This window comes from Dromiciops gliroides, chromosome 1 (assembly GCF_019393635.1).
Source record: "Dromiciops gliroides isolate mDroGli1 chromosome 1, mDroGli1.pri, whole genome shotgun sequence".
Lineage (NCBI taxonomy): Eukaryota > Metazoa > Chordata > Mammalia > Microbiotheria > Microbiotheriidae > Dromiciops > Dromiciops gliroides.
In genome coordinates this window covers 669,635,386-669,655,914 of record NC_057861.1, presented here as the reverse complement: position 1 = coordinate 669,655,914, position 20,529 = coordinate 669,635,386, and the positions used below count along the sequence as shown (strand labels likewise).

Below are 20,529 nucleotides of genomic sequence, written 5' to 3'. Positions count from 1 at the left end.
GCTAGATTTTACGTCACACAACCGCGGCTACAAAGTTCCTAGTTGCTTCCCTCCTCTCCCGACCCGTAGAAGCCCAGCCCGGAAGTAGCTCAGCCGGTGGGGAGCAGAGTGAAAAGGCGGTCGTGCGCAGGCGCGGGAACCCTGTCTGCTGTACTCGCTTCCAGGTGATCATCCTGGGTCCTCCTTGCACTGTCGCCTTCCACTGATTGCGATGAGAACCGCCGAGTCTGGAGGAGACTTTTAATTTTCGTGAGTGGGATAATCATGTGTAGAGCAACAACTAGGGCCTGGGAATCCCGAGTCTCGGATTAGAGTCCCAGCCCTGCCCACACCTCTTGCTGTGTGACTTCGAGCAAGTCTCACCCCTTCTCTGGGCCTGTGGTCGATTTTTGTTGTTATTTTTGTTTGGTTTTTTAGTAACTATGCGTTTGGACTGGGTGATGCCAGACAGCCAATAAACACTTATTAAGCGCTTACTGTGTGCCCGGCATCGGGCTAAGCCCCTGCTCACTGTCTAAAAAGGGTGGGAATGGGGAGGGGAGGGGAGACAACATGTAGCCAACTCTATACGAACAAGCCATATCCCCATGAGCCGAAGTTCCGAGATGCCTTTAACTTGTTAACTCTCTCCGCCCCTCCTCGCCCAGGTTCCCCAGCCGAGGTCATTGCAGCCTGGGACCCATCATCGCCTCCTGGTTTCCCGTCCTTCGTACTTATGCTTTGGAAACATCCTTTGTTTGTGGAAATACTCAGGCACCGTTTAAAGCCTTGCAAGTCTCCCTTCAGCCAGAAAGGTCCAGAAATCTGGCTGGAGACAATGTCCTCGTAGTGCTGAGTCGGATGGAGAAATAGAGGCTAGAATGGCCTCTTGGTCAAGCAGGAACTAGCCTCATACCTGGTGTGCCCAGGTGGCCTCTAGGTCAGAATGGATCGGGAAACCTGCATATATGCCAGCAAGTTGTTGGGCAGACATTGGGAATCACCACCAGCCTATGAGAGGTTTTGCCAACGTGGTGCGAGTGTGGACTATATCAAGGCAGAATCTTTCACTTACTTGGACTTTTTCAAAGGGTACCTGCTCCCAAATTTCCCCTGTGTTTTCTCTTCTGCCTTCACCCAGGGCTGGGGAAGCAGGAAGTACTGGGTGACCCAGGATGGGAAACCTAATTTTGATCACCTTCTTCGGAATTTTGGTAAGCAAAAATTTCAGCCAGAAATGGTTCCGTGTGGAGGGCAAATGCCAATAACATTAGGGCAGATGGGCATCATCGTCCTTAGAGGAGAAAGACTTCAACAGTCAGTTTAAAAGTCCAAGCTGTCCGTATCTTGTGATCTGAACAGCTGGGAGTGTACAGAAGGCTTCCCTGGGGACAGACAACACAAAGGAAGCCGGAGACACAGTTGAGGAAGCTTGCAGTTAAGCTGCTTCTTACAAAGAGGCTCACAGGGCTGTTCGTTTGTGTCTGGACCATAAATTTAGAGCTGCAAGGGACCGAAGAGGCCGTCTGGCCCAAAAAGGAGGCTCCAAAGAGATTGTGACTTGCCCAAGGTCTCAAGGTAGTAAACGAAAGGGCTAAGATTAGAACCTAGGCCCCTGGACGCCCAAGTCCAGGGCCCTTTCCACCTTCTTGAGACCGTCAACTCTGCAACCTCAGTAGACACAGCCAGTCTATATTAGCCCAGTGGCTTTAATCTCCTTGGTGCTTTTTTATGATATGGCCAAGCTTGATTTATGTGTTTCTTAGTTTTCTTAAAGCGGGGTCTAGGAAAGTGTCCTCTGAAGAATCACCCAGTAGGATGTAAACTATCCAGTCTTTACCTTCAGAGAGTTTACAGGACAGTTTTGAGGAGAGGATACAAACGAATGGCCAAAAAAGAGAAATAAAATAAATATGAAATAAAACACAGAGGGATGAAACCTTCAGTAAACCTGGTCTGCAACTTGCTCACTGCTAACCCTAGGTAGGGAGTTGTTCTTTCCATGAGATGAGATCAGAGTGAGTTTTTATAGCACTTTACATGCATTCACGCCCATTAGTCCACTTAATCTTCCACTAGATGTGCGGGAACTTAGGCCTAGCAAGTGGAATATTCATCTTATAGATGGGGAAAACAAAGTTCAAAGTGATTTGTCTAAGGGAACATAACTACTTATGCATAGCATAGCTAAATTAATTTAATGGAATTCAAACCCCTGGATTTGGACTCCTGGGGCTAGGATTCTTTACACCTTCCCACACTAGGGGCCTTAACCTGCTGTTATTCCCTCACTTCCCTCCAGTCTTCCCACATTGGGTGAGTGACTCTGGTTAAATCACGTAATCCCTAAGAGCCCCAGGCAGCTCTCAGACTAGACCTTTATGAAGCAGTTGCTGATCTGCATTGGTAGGTGGGGCTTCCTTGAGTTCCTTATACCAATGAAATCACAAATCTGATTTTTTAAGAGGTCCTCCCCATAGCCTGTTGAGATTCAACTGTGCTTTTATCTCAGAGTTGGTATGGTTCATAGCTGTCTACTCTTATGATCCTGAGTGACTAATATAAATAAAAAGGTTGTGTATCAGTATATGTGTATTTGTTTTTTCTCCCTAAGTATATCTTTCAGGCCAAGGACCATGTATTAATATAGTACTTAAACACCAGCCCTGGATTCAGGAGGACCTGAGTTCAAATCCTACCTCAGACACTTGACACTAGCTTTGTTACCCTGGGCAAGTCACTTAACCCCCATTGCCCTGCTCCCCTCCCCCAAAATACAGTACTTAAAGTGCTGCCCCGCAGAAGCACCAAGGAGGTTTCAAAGTCCAAAGTATACAGAGCATCATGGATTTATTCATTTTGGATAGGCTCATGGTGGGAATTTCTTGAACAGCTTTTAGTAGGAAGGAAACAGGCATTTATTAAGCACCTAGAACATGTCAGACATTATCCTAAGGGCTTTTTATCCATGCAGCAACCCCAGGAGGTAGGTGCTAATATTTTTTTTCTTTTTTTTTTAAATGAGGCAATTGGGGTTAAGTGACTTGCCCAGGGTCACACAGCTAGTAAGTGTTAAGTGTCTGAGGCCGGATTTGAACTCAGGTCCTCCTGACTCCAAGGCCAGTGCTCTATCCACTGTGCCACCTAGTTGCCCCGGTAGGTGCTAATATTATCCCCATTTTACACTTGAGGAAAGTTGAGTCAGGTTAAGTGACTGGCCCAGAGTCACACAGATAGTAAGTGCCTGAGGTAGGATTTGAACGTGGGTCTTCCTCTTGTATTCTTTGCTCTGCATAACTGCCTATCTCCTCATCAGGGGACAGTGTTTGGTAGAAGATGGGGGGAAAGGCATTCTGGAAGAGGGTGGGAAGGACTGAGGAGGTAGGAGCGGCTGATGCAAAGGGTTTTTCTCAGCTAGTGTCCTCTTCCAGCAAGGTGGTAAGAAGGATCTGTGTTTGTTTCAGGGGACGCGGTAGTTCCTGTTGCAAACTGCAATGTCCAGGAATACAACTCCAATCCAAAAGAGCAGATCCTGCTGAGGGATTACATAAGCTACTGGAAAGAATATATCGAGGGAAACCACTCTTCTCCCAAGGGATGCCTCTACCTCAAGGACTGGCACCTGTGTAGGTAAAAGGCAGAGAGTGTTGTGGGACCACTAAGTATTGACTTGACCCTTGTCAGTTTTCTGAAAATGGACAAATCCAGTTCACCAAGCATTCATTCAGCACCAGAGATTGACTGTGATGGGGAAAACAAAAGGCATGAGTAGAATTTAATGAATATAAAGGGAATCTGAGGAGAGTGAAAGCAGTAATAACTAAGGGGATCAGGGAAGGCTTCTCTTGAGAAATGGCACCAGACACCTCAACTTTGAAGGGAGATTTAGAGAAGAGGCCATAGCAGTCTAAGAGGGTGACCCCAGGCTCTGAAGGAAGTTTGCCAGTGAACTGGTAAAAACTTGAAAATGGGACTCCTTTCCTCCCTTACCCCTACCATTGATATCCCCCAGAGAGGAGTTCTCAGATCTTATTTTGCTAAAATCGAAACACCTGATTGAGTCTCAACTTTTATATTATACATTTTTCTCTAAAGTAGAGGAATGATGAAACTTATTTGTTTGAACCCCAAGTCAAGGACATTGGATTAGCTAAATCCCTTCCTGCTCTGATGTGTAATTTAAGATTCTAAATGTGGATTCTAATCTGTTCCCCCAGTTTTGGGGGAAACTGACTAAAAATCACTGATAAAATGAGTTTAGGTTTTTAAGGGTTTATTGGAAAATAGAAAGAAAAAGATTGAGAACAGAATTCTAACAGCCTGGCATTCCTATCTTTCCTCAAATTTCCTGTGAAGTCCTCTGCCACCACCACCATCAAGTCAGGAAGCCAAAAAGCCCCAGCGCTCTCTGCGCAGGCTCCCTTTCCTCCTTCCTGTCTCCTCCCAGACCATAGGAGGCTCCTCAAGTTGATTGGCTGGTAGCCTTGATAGACAGCACCCATGAGCAAACGTCATTTCCTGACTCCAAGGAAAAGCCACAATGCCTCTGAGGCATTTTCCTCATGGTGGAGCTTTCCCACAGCAAGTCTCCAGTAGGTGGCGTCATTCCAATCATTACACTGACAATTTATGATTCATTGAAGGCCAAGATGAAGGGAAATGATAATAACAGAAAAGCACCTGACTGCTAAATGACCCAGGTGAATTACACCCTAAACTATTGAAACAATTTGGAGATGTCATGAAAGAAATATGTAAGTGTAACAAGATGACTAACAGTCACTCCAAGACAGCCTTTGTTAAATGCTGATTTAAATAGAATGTGCAGCTACAGTTCTTACCTTCTTGATGGTTGGGGAAGGGATGGGAGAGAGGGAGAGAATTTCAAACTCAAAATATTTTTAATGAATGCTCAAAAATAAATAAATAGTTTTAAAACAAAAGAATCAGTATGTGCAAGAGAAGTTCAGAGGAGAGAGGTTTCAGAAGGGACTTGAGCGGTCCAATCAGAATTCATGAAAGAGCCTTCACATACCAGAGTTCGTACTGTCCATTGGTCAGTCTTTTAAGGCCCAATTCAAATGCCAATTCCTGAAGCCTTCCCTGATGCTAGTGGCCTGAAGTGATCCCTCCCACTGTACTTTGTATTTCTTAAAGCAATTTACTTTCTGCCTGTAGTAATTGTCTATGTTCAGCTCTGCCTCCTAGACGCACCAGCTCTCTATTGTTCATCTTTATACCCAACTGTCTTTGTTGATTTGTCTGGATTCTTGTCACATACTGGTCTCTAGCATATAGTCTTCCTCTATTTTTTTTCCCAGAGTGTCCAGTAGCTAGCTCACATTTTATTCCTCTCTATCCCAATACCTTTTCCCAACTTTCAGAACTTCAGCATTCCAGATGACGTCCTTTCAAATGTGCTGGCATCCCCTCCATCACTACGACTTACTTCTCCCTCTGTTCACCTACCATAGCCACCCGCAGAAATGGCCGCACATTAAACTTAAACAGAAATTTCCATCTCTAAGATCTAGAATTTCCATCTCTAAGATCTTGAAGGACAAAACTTTCCTTTCCTGTTATCCTCTGTCCTTCCACTTCTCACTCTGCTTTACTTCTTTTTTTTAAGTGAGGCAATTGGGGTTAAGTGACTTGCCCAGGGTCACACAGCTAGTAAGTGTTAAGTGTCTGAGGCCGGATTTGAACTCAGGTACTCCTGACTCCAGGGCCGGTGCTCTATCCATTGCGCCATCTAGCTGCCCCTCTGCTTTACTTCTTTTCTTAATTTCATTTTTTCTATTAATAAGCATTTCCTTTCTCTCCCTCCCACATCCCCCTACCCCACTGAACAAAAAGAAAACCTTCATAACAAATATGCACAGTCAAGCAAAGCAAATTCACACACAGTCTTGACTCAGAATTACAATATGTCAGCATGAGAGGGGACTTCACGGGCCATCTGGTCCAACTTTCTCTCTCTCTTTGGAGATGAGGAAACTGAGGCACTTCCCCAGCTTTCCATAGCAAGGCCCACAAGGCATGACTGGGTCTCCCCATCAGCCAGTCCCAATATACTCCCCCTATAGCGTCATTTCATGTCATTTCTTCCAATGGCTTTCACTCCTTCCACATTAATCAAGAAGGTTTTTTGTACCTAGTTTCATGCCATTCTTTGATATTCTCACCTAAAAAAGATGCCAGGGCTAGAGTGGTTTTTTGCCAGTTATTTTATGTGGCAGTGGGATGAGTGATCCCTTAAACCCCCAAGCTTCTATTCTGTTGGGGAAATGACCTGCATGCAAAGTCATTTGGAGGACTGGGATAAGTCCTCCAAAATAAGACTAAGCCCCTGGGGTATCAGGAAAGACCTCTGTGTAGGAGGTGCTGCATGAACCAGGCCTTGAAGGAAACTAGGGATGCTAGGAGGTAGAAATGAGGCACTGTCCAGGCAGGGGGGGAATCACGCAGGTCGGGGAGGGGATGGCACCTGTAGGGAGCAGCAAGGCCAATCTGGCTGGACTAGCTTGTGTGAAGGGGAAGCATGTGTAACAAGAGCCTACTAAAGTAGATTGGATTCAGTGCCAACCAAGAGTTTGCATTTGCTCCTCACAGCCATAGGGAGCCACTAGAACTTAAGGAAGGGGGGGGGGGGCAGCTAGGTGGCATAGTGAATAAAGCACCGGCCCTGGATTCAGGAGGACCTGAGTTCAAATCTGACCTCAGACGCTTGACATTTACTAGCTGTGTGACCCTGGGCAAGTCATTTAACCTTCATTGCCCCATAAAAAATATAAATAAATAATAAATTAAAAAAAAAAAAAGAACTTAAGGAAGGGAGTGACATGGTCAGATGTGATCAGGAATCTCACTTGGGAGGCTGGGGGCCAATGTGAGCCCATCCCGGTGTTCCCAGTGAGAGGGGATGGGCTGAAGGAATGGCAGCTCAGTGAGCTCACTGGGAGAGATGCTGCTGAGGTGGGGTCAACAAGGCTTGGCATTGGATGGGATCTGGGGCACGAGAAAGAGTGAGGAGTCGGGGACGGCTCCTGCGTTTAGGGAAACTTACCCAAGTAAAGATGGGCGCAAAAGCCTGCGGAGGCTCAGGGGGTGACCTCCTCTTGTGTTTTCAGTCACTCCGTCTTTTCTCTTTCAAGGAGTTTCCCAGACCACCAGGTGTACACCACGCCCGTGTATTTCTCGTCCGATTGGCTGAACGAGTACTGGGATGAACTGGCAGTGGACGATTATCGTTTTGTTTACATGGGGCCAAAAGGATCATGGTAAAGCTGGGTTTGGGACCCTTGGCGGGACAGGGTGGCGGGGCCTTGTCTTCAGCTTTCTGGGGTACTTCAGGCTTGGCTCCTTCCGGTCCACTCTGTGCTCCACCAGCAAGCTCCTGGGTTGCCATGGGCAGTGACTGACTTAGCAGAGATGGCCCCTTGCTTCCTTGCTTGGCTGGTCCTCAGAAAGCAGACCCAGTCTGACTCTAGCCTGTAGTCCAAGCCTTCCCAATGTGGCCACAGCTACTCTAACCTGTCCTCTGCTGGGTTAGCCCTTACAACCTGAAATCACTAAAGTGCCTGGGGAGGCATCAGAGAACCAGTGTATTTCTCCTAAAATACTGCTTTTCATCATCACTCTCTTCATCAGTAAGTTTCAATGGCTTCCTCATACCTACGTAATCAAGTCTTTATTTTTTTTTGGGGGGGGGGGGAGCAATGAAGGTTAAGTGACTTGCCCAGGGTCACACAGCTAGTAAATGTCACGTATCTGAGGCTGGATTTGAACTCAGGTCCTCCTGAATCCAGGGCCAGTGCTTTATCCACTGTGCCACCTAGGTGCCCCCAAAGTCTTTATTCTTTATATCAACATTTCACTACCCTCTGTAATCTGTCAGGAAGCTGCCTTCCTCTCCTTTCCTCCCCCTTAAGTCAGAGGCCAGGAATCAGGGAATTTTAGTAAAGAGTACAAGGTGATAGAACTTTGAGCGTAAAGACAATGACCTTTGGACGGGTTGTGAGAGGGTGAGGAGCTGGGATCCCAAGAAGTTACATGCAGACCAATGATTCCCAAAGACCAGGCCCAGATTCTTCAGGAACCAGGGATGAAGGACACTTAGGATTTAGGAAAAGCAGAAAGGCTAGGGAAGGCACAGCAGCAGAGGGGAAAAGGTTTTATGGATATAAAAGATGGGCCTCAACTTTCTGCATTTTATGTCACAGGAAATTGTTTTTAACTGAACAAAATTCACTGTGCAGCTCATTGGCTCACTCCACAGGACTCCTTTCCACGCAGATGTCTTCCACTCCTATAGCTGGTCTGTCAACGTCTGTGGGAGGAAGAGATGGCTCCTCTACCCCCCAGGGCAAGAAGAGAGCTTGCGGGACCATCATGGGAACCTGCCCTACGACGTTACTTCCTCTGCCCTCCTTGACACCAGTGTGTACCCAGAGTACCCCAAATGCTGTCCGCCCATTGAAATCATCCAGGAAGCAGGGGAGATGATCTTTGTCCCCAGCGGATGGCACCATCAGGTTTACAATCTGGTAAGACCCAGGGCCCCACCTTCTCCATTAAGCCTCCCTTGTTTTTCTCACTCCAGATTAAAAACCATCTCTTCCACCACAGATTTCTCCTAACACCTTGTCAGGATTTTTCCTTTGCACTTACGACATTCTGTCTTAGCACTGGACCTGGAGTCAAGAAGACCTGAGTTCAAATTCAGCCTGAGACACTCATTAGCTGTGTGACCCTGCGTCATCTCTGTTTACCTCAGTTTCCTCAATTGTAAACCTGCTTCCCAGCGTTGCCGTGAGGATCAAATGTGCAGCACAGTTCCTGGCACATTGTAAGCACTATGTGGATGTTAGCTATTAGGATTACGTGTATATATTGTATTCCCCGTACTGGACCCTCGCTCAGCACTCACTAGCTCTGTGACTGTGAGAAGTTACTTCATCCCTCTGAGTTTCACTTTACTCGCCTGTAAGAGTAGGGATGATCATGCTCACACTGCCTACTTTACAGAGTTTTGGAAGGAACCAACGTGACCCGTGTGAAACCTTAAATGCTACAGAAATATGAGTTACTATTATTCTGAACTACGTAAAGGTAGGATCTTCATCATTTTTTGTCTTTGCATCCTCAGCGCCAAGCCCAGAGACCCCCACATAGCAGTGTTTAACAGATGGTCATGGAGTTGAATTTAGCCCAAGAGAATGAATGGGTTTTGTTCATTTACCTCAAGAGATGGAGGGGACCTTGGTTGAGATCCACCCTTGACATGGAAATAACAATGCCCATAGTACCTGCCTCCCTACCTCAGAGGGTGACTGTGAGGATCAGATGAGAAGATAATGTATGGAAAGTACTGGCTGTTTCATGTGCAAAATATCTTGCATGTAAATCCTCCAGATGTGTTTGATTTTATGGTGGGTTTTTTTTTTTTTTGCTTTTTTAAACAATATTTTATTTTTTCCCATGTACATGTAGTGTTTGATCTTAAATAAGCATTTCATGGGATCATAGATCATAAGATTTAGAGCAGGAAAAGAACTTAGAGGTCAGTAACCTGTAGATAAGAAACTTAGGCCTGGAGAGAGAGGCTGACTTGCCCTGGGTCACTCAGCTAACAAGTGTCTGAAGTGACATTTCAGGGCTTACTGGGTGCCTGGCCCTGTGCTAGATGACACTGAAACAAAGCAATAGCAGGCATGGTGCTTTCCCTCCAGGAGCTTACAGTCAAGTTGAGGAGATGAGATATATTTGAAAAGACAATGCCAGCATGAAGCTTGTCAGATGTTCAGATACAGGAGTGACAGGCTCTTGACCAGGGTTGAAGCATACCCAAGAAGGGCTGGTAAGAATGTATTCATCTCTTACCTTGTAAATTTCATTGGAAGGTCCTTAAGCTGAAAAGGAGAGGTGGGGTTTGTATGTCTACCAAGTTAAATACCAGTGAGCAAATCCACAGTGTAGGTAGGAGAGTAGCAGTAGAGATGTCAAGAAATCTAGAGGAGGGAAAAACCAAAGAAGGGAGCCAGCAGTAAGAGCCCTGACCTTGGATGCCTATGTACAAATGCACATGGAATGAGTTTAAAAAAAGGTGAATGAAAGATCCTCATAGGAGGAGGCAAATATGACCTCACAGATACCACTGGGACTTGGTAGGCTGGTACCCGCGGGTAGAATGTGGACCCAGAATGGTATGTTTTATTCAAAAGAAAGGCCTTAAAGTAGAAACTGAGAAGCATCCCATATGAAGATACTATCACATGAGAAAATCCAGGAACCAGGGAGGGGCACCTTGTAGAGAACATTTGGGTGAATTTCAACAGGCAGTATTGTCGTGTCTGTACACTATTGACCACCTAGACAGAAGGGAGAACTAGATGACATCAGGCATAGGATTCAGGCACAGAAAGGCATGATACACAGTAGAGATAGGAGGCTTAAGAAATCCAGACTTCTGCTGAAGCTCTCGGCCAAAAGCAGAACTACTAACGATTTATGAGATTGCTCAGTGATAATTTTATGCCATAAAAATGGAAAAAGCACTACTCTGGATGTGCTTCTCATCAAGAAAGAGGAACTTGATGAGTGAAATAGAAGGAACTTTGGTAGCAGAGGCAGGGAGGAAGCAAACAGTGACCTTTTCATCTTAGAGTTCATGACAGATAAGGAAAGGAAAACCAGGCATGGGCTGACATGTGCCCTGAATTTGGGGAGACCAGATTTTAAAGGATTCAGAAGAAAGATAGGTAGTGTCTTTCATGGAATGAAATCACTTCTTTATGTTAGCAGGTGAGATTTTTTCAGAACTTTATTAAGCAATTAAAAGCACCTGGGGTAAACTTCTTTTTGAATTTCCATTGAGTTTCTCTTCAGCAAATGCAAACATCTTTAAAACAGCAGACAGGAAGAAAAAGCTTTACATAGGAAAGTGTCAGGATATCAGTTTGGTCCAGATTTTTCCATACTGTGTAGATTGAGGCATCATGTCATAAAAACCAGACTGAGGCCAGGGCATGGTTACCTTTAACAGTAGGTGGTCAGCATCTTCCTAGGCAAAGGAGAGGACAACAAGAAAACAAGAGCAACAACAAGGATACTGAGATATGTATTTCCTCCCTTTGTGCAACAGTAAAAAGGGACAATTTTTAAATAGAGGCATGTAAACAAATCTGGCTTCTACTAAAATTCTCTGGGAGAGGTCAAGCCAGGAGCGATAGAAGTTCTCAAGAATGACATCCGGAAGTCAGAAAAAGAACAGTTATAATAAGGCAAAGAGACAGTCACCTAAAGAGAACAATGAATGCACATCGAAATCATAGAGCAACTTAGATTCTTTTTAATAGGCATGTATTCAGAAGACTGATGCAAAGACAGATGGGGTAAGAAATCCAAAACCGTGGCACAGGCCTACAAGAATCAAGGAAAGCTTAGAGGAAGCAGAGACTGCTTAGGAAAGCTGAAAATAACAACAAGGGATTTTTGAAAATCTGTATTGCAGGGAGGGAAAAAAGAAGGATCAAGAAGAGAGAGGGCTGCTACTTGTGGTGGATGAGACTTGAGTAGCCTATCAAAAAGCTGACAGAACTACTTGACTTAATTTGCTTCTGGCGTCCATACCAAGGAAAGCTTTAGAACAGAGAGAATAAAAATGACTAAGAGTAGAAAGGAAAACTAAGTTGGGAAATTATAGCAAGGAACACATAAAAACCTTGAATTCTAAGTCACTGGACCCAAACAAATATGTCCCAAGGTACTGGAAGAACTGATGGATGTGATTTGCATAACCCCCATGAGAGCAGTCCTCGGAACCTAGAAAAAGACTAATGTGGTATCAGGTTGAAGAAAAAAAAAAGATCAAGTGGAATCCACAAACCATCGGCCACCGAACGTAACTTCAATTTTAACATTAGCCAATGGGTAGTGACTGAAGAAGAAGAAATACAAGAGAGCTCGTGCAGAATGCTCCAGTAGATCTATATTTCAACAAAGCATTGATAAGATGAAATTTTCATAGAGATAAATGCCTTATACTTGAGTTCAAAAAATTCAGCTTCGAGTCCAGTGTCTATGTGGCAACTGTTTTGTTTTCTTTAAATGGTGGTGGATGACAGGAGGGTAGTTAGTGGATTGCAAGCTCAATATTAGTCAGCAGTGTGACCTAGCAGCCACAGAAGCCATTGAGTTGTTAGACTACGTTAAACAGTATTCTCTCTAGAAGGATGTTATTGCTCATTTTTCAGGCATTTCTGACTCATCATGACTCTATTTGGGGTTTGCTTGGCAAAGATACTGGAGTGATTTGTCATTTCCTTCTATAGCTCATTTTACACATGAGGGAACTCTGAGGTAAAGAGGGTGAAGCGACTTGCATGGGGTCACACAACTAGTAAGGGTGTGTGGCTGGATTTGAACCCTGGTCTTCCTGACTCATCCTGGCATTCTATCTACTGCTGACGTTGAAGTGATAATGCCACTGTACTCTGTCCTGGTTAAACCCCCTCAGGAGTGTGCTGATTCAGTTCTCAGGGCCATGTTATAGCAAAGATGCTTAGAAACCAAAGAGTATCTAGGGGAAGGCAACAAGATGGCGAAAGGCCTCGAAATTGCGCCACATGAGCATTAGTTGAAGGGACTGGAGATGTTTGGAAGAAGGGAGGAGAGGGTTTAGTGACAACATCACAAGTCTTCAGGTATTGGAAGGGCTCTCGTGTGGAAACAAGCTTTAGGTGTGTTCTGTCTGGCCCCAAAGGACACATCTGGTCACATGGATGAAAGCTGCCAAGGAAGAGTTGCTTGGAATAGCACTGGGCTTAGAACCGAGGAAACCCTGGGTTCAGATTCTGCCCTAGTCCTGGTTCCCTACCAAGCTGTGAGCTGGTATCTGCCTCTCTGGGGTCTTTACATTTGCCTAGGCTCCTCCAGGCCAGTAAGAAGACACATCGGGCCTTTGGCCTTCTACCTTTTCTTTTGTTTCCTTTTTTGAGATGGGGTCTTCCCTTCTCAACCAGACTGGAAGTGGAGCAGACTCCCAGGGACTCAGTCCCAATACTGATGGGCATGGAAGCTTTAACATCCTCTGATTTTCTGACCTGGACTCGTTTGCCCCTCCTTCAGCAGCCTCTTGACCCTCCATACCCAGGGGCTCACTGTCTGGTGACAGACTTTACATAGATATCCACTCTGTCTTATCCCATTTCAGTTCCCAGGTCCCCAACTGGACCCTCCTCAGCCTCCCCAGCAGAAGAAGCTGCAGGCATATACCACCATCCTTGGCCTCTTTTCCTTATCTTGGCAGGAATGAGATTTGGGAAAACCTCCAGTGGGGCTATTATCTGGTGACTAAATGCCTCTGGCCTCTGTTAACGCTCTCAAAATGTCCCTTTTTGATAGCCTCTGCTGGCCATTCGGAGATCCTCTGGCCACTCATTTTAACTCAGTTCTATGTGACTCACTCTTGCAGGATGATACCATCTCCATTAATCACAACTGGATGAATGGCTGCAATGTAGCTACCATGTGGCACTTCCTGCAGGCTGAGCTGGATGCCGTGCAGCAGGAGATCTGTGAGTGGAGGGAGACGATGGAAGACTGGCATCAGCACTGCCAGGTAGGATGGGAACACAGTCATCATAGTTGTGGCTTCTTGTCTCAAGCCATGGTGGAAAGCTAGAGTTGGGCTAGGGAGACAACCAGAGCCCTAGAGAATATCTGGTTGTGTGTTCCCGGCTTCCTGCAAAGAGGGGCCCCTACGTAAGACAGGGACTGTATGTAAGGTAGTGTGGGGGTTTTTGTTAAATCTTTGTATTGATGGGGCCCCCCACAAAGCTCTTCTCTGAAGCATGACAGTTACTCTGGGTTCTGACCACAGACTGAGCCTGTTTTCTGAGGACCAGCCTAGCTAAGTATGGAGAAACTCATCATCACTGGTTGATGAAGTCTTTGTCCCAACAAAGAAACACACAAAATGACCTTCAGTCCTGTATAGCCCCCTTCTGTTTCCTCAGTGTTAGTAGCAGAGTAGCAGCAAAAGGGGCCAGAAGTGTTAAGAATCACATACTTTTAAAGATAGTCTAGAAACTTCCATTTGACTCTGGGCATTCTCCAGTGACCAGCTAGTTGGCATGTTGCTAGAGGAGTAGAATCATAACAATATTGACATTCTCACTGTAAACGTAACTGGAAGACAAAGAGAAATTGCAGCTAAATGGAAGGATGACTCATGGGTACTCCTCGGGGGACAAAGATAGGAGTTGGCAGTTTGCTTTGTCATGTACCCCAAGGCTACAAGAAGCATTATTTCGTGAATGTTTGACAGATCATAGTACTCAAGTATTTTCAAAACCACAAAAATAGCTTATATATGAGCATCAGTTGCAGAGAATGAAGAGGTATAGGAATTCTGAATTCTGATACTCAGTGACTTCATTGCAAATGTGAGAAAAAGCAAGGATGGTAAAAAAAAAAAATAGGTTAGAAAGCATGGTTCAGAAAAAAAAGGGTTGAAAGAGACCAAACACCAAGTCCACTCAGAACCTTTACATCTTTCTATTATGAACATTCTCTTTGAGAAAAGAATCAGTAGTCTCTAGACATGGCAAGAACCAAATAACAGCATAAAAAGTGGAATTTATTCTGTTTTAACAGACAGGAAAAGACTTGCTATTGATGAAGGCACTATTCCACAGTTTTCTGTGTATAATAAGACCACCAACTTGTCAGAGCAAATATCATAGTTACTAAAAAGATGGAAGAATAATGAGAAAAAGATATGGCATGCCACTGACACAACTTTATTCTGAACTATTCAACCAACCAATTGATAATCAAAGTTGGGAAATGAACAAGAGAAATGGCATGGACACCAGTTGTGATAACTTCATGCAGAAATTTAAGCAATATAAATCAACTACCATAACAAGACCAGAAGAGCCTTTGACCTGCTTGCCAAGCAGAGAGAAATGGGGACCAAAGGCACCTTAAACTTCTTTGTTAAATCTTGTAGCCAATTGTTAACAATTTTATCTTGTAAAGCAGAGAAAACCATGCTTGAAAGCTTGGCTTGAAGACCAGTTAAGTCAAGTCATCCTGAGGCTTAAGAGATTGTTGAGAGAGTGGTAGGTAAGGTATCTGAAGGAGGGAAAGATCAAAGGTGTGGGGGAAAAATCTAAGACGGGATTAATACCCAAATGAGGGTGACAGAAAAACCATCAGTAACCATATGTCTACTTTTGTATCTGTGCAAAGTCTTTATTAGAGTCATGGCTACACAAACTGAGAGCATCCTTAGTGAGTGTATTAGTATTGGGCAAGCAGGCTTTCACAAGAGATAGTCAACTGTAGGTCACATTTTTTCCGTTTTATAATTAACTAAAAGATATAAAAAACACAAGATCTTGGGGCAGCCAGGTGGCACAATGGATAAAGCACCGGCCCTTCAAATCCAGCCTCAGACACTTCACACTTACTAGCTGTGTGACCCTGGGCAAGTCAACACAAGATCCTACTGTGTTTGTTGATTGTGAAAAGGCATTTAATTAAATAGAACAAGAGAACACCTTCAACTCTCTCTTCCAGCAACTTGTCTCCTATCCACATGGTAGAAATCATTTAAGATATTTTGAATGACCTAATAGCAGAAATAAGCTCTAATCATAAGCCTCAGTCACCACAGGCATTCACAGATGTGGTCCAGTACAGAGTCCAAGTTGCAAAAGGATTGGCTGTGGATGTGTGGTGGTCCACATGCTGCTTGTGGGTGACACTGCTGTTGTTTGTATCAGGAAAAACCATGTGGATGACATGCCCAGACATGAACAAACTATACCGTGTGTCCATTTGCATGTATACTCGGGACAGATAATGATGATAGACAGCATATTAGGGCCACAGTTTAAGAGGAGAATGAGCTAGATTAGATTGTTTGTGAAATTGTGAAGCATCTTAGTGACTCCAGTCTTGCCTTCATCACAGCAGCCCACCTGTCGAATACCAGCATCCTCCAAGTGTTGGTGCATGACAGCAAGGAATGGAATGCAGCACTTTCTGAAGAATTGAAATGAAATTTCACACCAAGGACAATGGCGCGATGCGTTGTTGGTGTGAATGAATAGTTTTTGCCATGTAACTAATGAGTAACTTCAAAGAAAATCAGGAGTAAACAATATCATTAAGGAAATGGATCCTAGGAAAATGGGTTAGTCACATGGCCACAAGTGGACACCAAAGCTCCCCACTGGCACCCTAATAATGTCCGGAGGAATCAACAACTCCAGCACATTGAGTAAATTGTGAGCTTAAGGGGAGGACACGGTCAAGAGTCTCACAGGTTGGGTTATAAGTGGCATCATTGGGGGAAACAACCAGACAAATGAGATCACAGGTCCCTTGAGCATTTTGAGTTTCCCCATAGAACTAGCATAGTCCTTGTGCTTACCTCCAAGGGGTGCTTAATGTTTGGTAGCTTGGATTGAACTGACTATTTTACTAGATCATAAGGTGGGCCTGGCTTGGGAAGGCCAGCATTCCTAAAAGCATCTGAAATTTGCCCCCAGGCCAAGAATCTAGCAGAAATGCCTAGCAGTTGGGGGAAAACCAAACCATTCACTAGAAGCAAGGAGTCTTAATAACTTTGTCTTTCATCCAACCCCAACAGGATTAAAGAGATAAATGGGAATGGGGCCAAGTGCCTAATAAACTGTGCTAACCAGGCAGGCCTTGAGTTCAAGGATCTGTGCTTTATAAATTCAGTCTACTGTTTCCCCCCTCTTGGCTTTGCTATTTTCACTTTAGTTTCTCAGTAAAATCCCCAGCCTGCTCTTTGGCACATTGAGAAAAAGTTATTATTATTATTTTTTATGTTCAGGCCAATATAGCTTGGGAAATCAGAAGCCTCTAAAGCCCAGGCATGGTGGTGGCAGACCTGATTGAAGTGTGTTGGAGCAGACACATAGGCAAAGACTAAGTCGGGGAAGAGTTAGGAGAGCTGTGCTGGCCAAGGCCATGCTATTAAAGAGCTCTGGACTAGATGGCAGGGAAACTATCACCAAGTCGTCATTTGACCTTAGGAAGTTCCTTTCCTCACACTCTGGGCCTTAGTTTCCTCTGTCAGATGAGGCAGTTACCCTCCATAAGAGCTTCTTAACCTTTTTTGCTTAAGACGACTAACCCCCTGGCAGCCTGGTTGAAGCCATGGATCCATTTTGGAGAACAGTGTTTTCAAATATATGAAATCAGATACAAAGTATACCATTATATTGAAATAAAGTTGTCATATTTTCCCATCCAAGTTCATAGACACCCCCCCCCGAAATCTGGGTTCATAGACCCCACGTTAGAATCCTACCTATACCAGATGACTTTTAAGACTCCTGCTTTAGCTTTTGTCCTTTACATCCACATCCTGGCATTTGAGGCCCTCCACAATATGGCGCCAGACTGTCTTGTGATCAAACCCTCCACTCTACCCAAAGGTTACTCATTGCCCTACACATATACCACATGTACATTACTGCCCCCATATCACTCATTTTCTCTTCTCTGCCTCTCCAAATTGTGTCGGGGGGGGGGGGGGGGCGGCAATGAGGGTTAAGTGACTTGCCCACAGTCATACAGCTAGTAAGTGTCAAGTGTCTGAGGCAGGATTTGAACTCAGGTACTCCTGAATCCAGGGCCAGTGCTTTATCCACTGTGCCACCTAGCTGCCCCGCCTCTCCAAATCTTAGCTATTCTTCTAGGCCCAGCTCAAACCCCACCTCCTTTGTCAGGCCTTCCCTAACCAATAGAACACTGATACCTCCCTCCCTTGGTCCCTCCTCTGAACTCTTAAGACAACCTATTATTTTTGTTTCTTGTTTGGCATTTAATCAAATATTGCCATAGGATGTTACATGGTTTTTGTTGTTGCATTGTTCAACTTTGGACATTTTTATGTCAGTTTTCTCCTGCTGGACTGTGAGCTGCTTGAGAGCAAAAACCATTTCTTAAACTGCTTCTATCCAAGAGATTCCCAAACAAAGACTGGGTACATGGTCAGAGGGGGCACAGGAAATATTTATTGAGTGAAGAAAGTGCTTTGGAAAGTGTCATTTAAAGCAAAATCTCATAATACTTTCCTTTTCTTTCTGATCTTCAGGTGATCATGAAATCATGCACTGGAATTGACTACAAAGAGTTTTATAACTTCCTCAAAATCATAGCAGAAAAGAGAATTTCTCTCCTAGAAAAGGTTCCTGAGACCAAAGCCTTGAAAAATATTTGCAGTGACAGCCCTGGGCTGGGCCCCCACCATGCAACTTTTGATTTAAGTCGAATTGCTGATGTGCTAGCATCCTTGATCACAAACCCATATTTCCAGAAACTAGAAACCGATGCACTTTCACCAGCCCCAGAGGACTTGTTCAGCCACCTGAAAGAAATAATAAATGCTTCTTCCCTCTAGTTATGCTTCACTGCTTTTTAATTAAGTAGAGAGAACTGTGAATGGGTATCCATAAATATTCACAGTCCACCTTTTCCTGAAGGTAATCTTGAACTTGGGAATCACTGAGAATTCAAATCTAGCTCTACCTGTGTGACCTTGGGGAGGTCATTCAACTTCTTCATCTGTGAAATGAAGTCATTGGACCGAATGACCCCTGTCATCCATTCTAGCTCTCTGGGTCAACATAATTTGGGGGGGGGGGTGGCGCAGGGTTTGCAGGGCAATGAGGGTTAAGTGACTTGCCCAGGGTCACACAGCTAGTAAGTGTCAAGTGTCTGAGTCCGGATTTGAATTCAGGTCCTCCTGAATCCAGGGCCGGTGCTTTATCCACTGCACCACCTAGCTGCCCCCTGGGTCAACATAATTTAAATGAATAGTAATTTCCTATTGCCACAGCTTCCGAGATCCAGTCTAGCAGGACAATGCGATAGAAAGAAAAGAACCTAACTTCAGAAGCTCTTCCAGCAGATGTTTATTGATCTATGTTCTTGGTATGACCCTGCAGAGCCTGGCCAGCCACAGACCTTAAGGCCAAGGCAGCCTCTCTCCCTCCTGGGTGCCCATGAAACCCCACCTCCTGCACAGGCTCCCCCAAAGCCCTATAGGTCAGCACTGAAGGCAAAGTAAGCAGCAGCTGGCTCCCCTCCCCACCAGCTTGCCCTCTTGAAACACTTCCATTCTGGAATCACCCCACGTAGCTCCACCAGTTGTGCTTCTCACTTGGTGATCCCACCGCTGTGCTTCACTCCAGAGAAGACTGCCCCTCGGCTCCAAGGGACCTCTGTCTATTGGTATGGAGCAAAGATAGGCCTGAGTTCCAGTCCCAGTTCTGAATCTCTCCACAGCAGCCTCTCAGCCTGTCTCCTCATCAGTAAAACAGAACTGATGGTGCTGGCCCCAAATACCCAGAAGGGTGTGTGTGAGGGAGGTGCTTTACAAACCTATTGACTGGCCCTATAGGCATGAGAGCTGCTCTTAACTTACAGTTGGGGCTGCTGAAAATGGTGCAGCTTGGAAATGGCGAGGGGGAAATCATTCTTAAGATTACTCCCAAAGCTTGGTGTGTAACCTGGTACTCTATGGGCAGCTTTGAGACCATCGCTGCCCAGACCTCCTCCCTCGTGTTCACCTTTGTGTCCTAGCTGGGTCCACCCAAGGTACTGGGTCATGTGCAATGTGGTGAAAGGCACTGAAGTTCTGCTTTTCAGGCCCCTGCTTTCCCCCTTCCCTCCCTTGGCCCCCTGGGAAAAAGCAGAAGGCTGGAGGGGCAAAGGCACACAGGACCAATGAGCACAGTCAAGCTTGCTCAGAGTGCTCAGTCCTGGCTGAGGGCAGAATCCTGCCCTCACGGGCTCTCTCCACAGTGTGAGGTCCTCAAAGCGAGAGACTGTCACAGACATTTCAACATTTTCCACAGTATCTCACAGTAGCTTTGTGCATAGCAAATGTTCGATTTCTTTTAAAAAGTTTTGAAAAAATATTTAAAGTGCAAAATAATTTTGCCCTTAAGTAACATCTTCCCCAGAACAAGGATCAGGGAAGCCTAGCCCAGTGGAAGACTCTAGAGTCTGCACGTCTGCCTGCTGGGTAGTCCAGCAGGAGGAAGCTGCAAAGAGAGGGTAAGATGGCCAGAGAGAGGAGCCATCCATTTCCTGAGATGTGGCACCCTGAGGGGGACGGGCATTCGTCCTAGGTAGCCTAGGCTGTGCCCAGAACTCCCGCTCTGGGGATGGGAGGAACAGACCAAAGCCTGGTTCTCATAGCCATCATGATGCTCCACACACTGGAGGTAACTAATAAATGTCATCAGCTTTCTGCTCCCTTGGGTAGACACATCTACCGTCTTCTCCTTCCTTGGCCTTCGACCTGACCCAGGCTCAGGCTAGGGATCCCCTGGCAGGGGGGAGCTACCAAAGAGCCTTCTGATTGCCAACTCCAGCCAAGTGATGCAGCCTCATGTCTTCTTTCTGGATGTGCTCGTAACAGGACTGGTTCAGGGAAAGAGAAGACAGTGAAGACATGAGTAGTCGGGCACCAGGAGGAGACACCAAACCTCA

The 20,529-nt window shown here is 45.2% G+C and overlaps 2 protein-coding genes across 4 annotated transcripts in view; one reads left to right on the top strand and one right to left on the bottom strand.

Moving 5' to 3' along the window:
- Positions 1–81: 81 nt before the first annotated feature.
- JMJD4 (jumonji domain containing 4) lies at positions 82–18,550 on the top strand. Of its 2 annotated transcripts, XM_043975372.1 has the most exons (7): positions 84–249; positions 648–1,193; positions 3,444–3,609; positions 7,134–7,259; positions 8,258–8,525; positions 13,454–13,600; positions 18,125–18,550. In XM_043975372.1, exons 2-7 carry the CDS (start codon positions 926–928, stop codon positions 18,428–18,430), a joined length of 1,281 nt encoding a protein of 426 aa, XP_043831307.1. In that variant the 5' UTR covers positions 84–249; positions 648–925; the 3' UTR covers positions 18,431–18,550. The 2 variants fall into 2 exon arrangements, with proteins under 2 accessions (XP_043831308.1, XP_043831307.1); XM_043975373.1 differs by lacking the exon at positions 7,134–7,259 and having other exon boundaries at positions 82–249; positions 3,444–3,605; positions 8,275–8,525.
- A 176-nt stretch (positions 18,551–18,726) lies between these two features.
- Positions 18,727–20,529, bottom strand: part of ALS2CL (ALS2 C-terminal like) — a 69,839-nt gene continuing 68,036 nt past the window's right edge. The window contains exon 26 of one of the 2 annotated variants that reach the window (XM_043975370.1): positions 18,727–20,460. In XM_043975370.1, coding sequence (XP_043831305.1) covers positions 20,380–20,460 — 81 coding nt within the window. In that variant the 3' untranslated portion in view covers positions 18,727–20,379. The remainder of the gene's footprint in view (positions 20,461–20,529) is intronic. The other variant, XM_043975371.1, reaches the window with a different exon arrangement.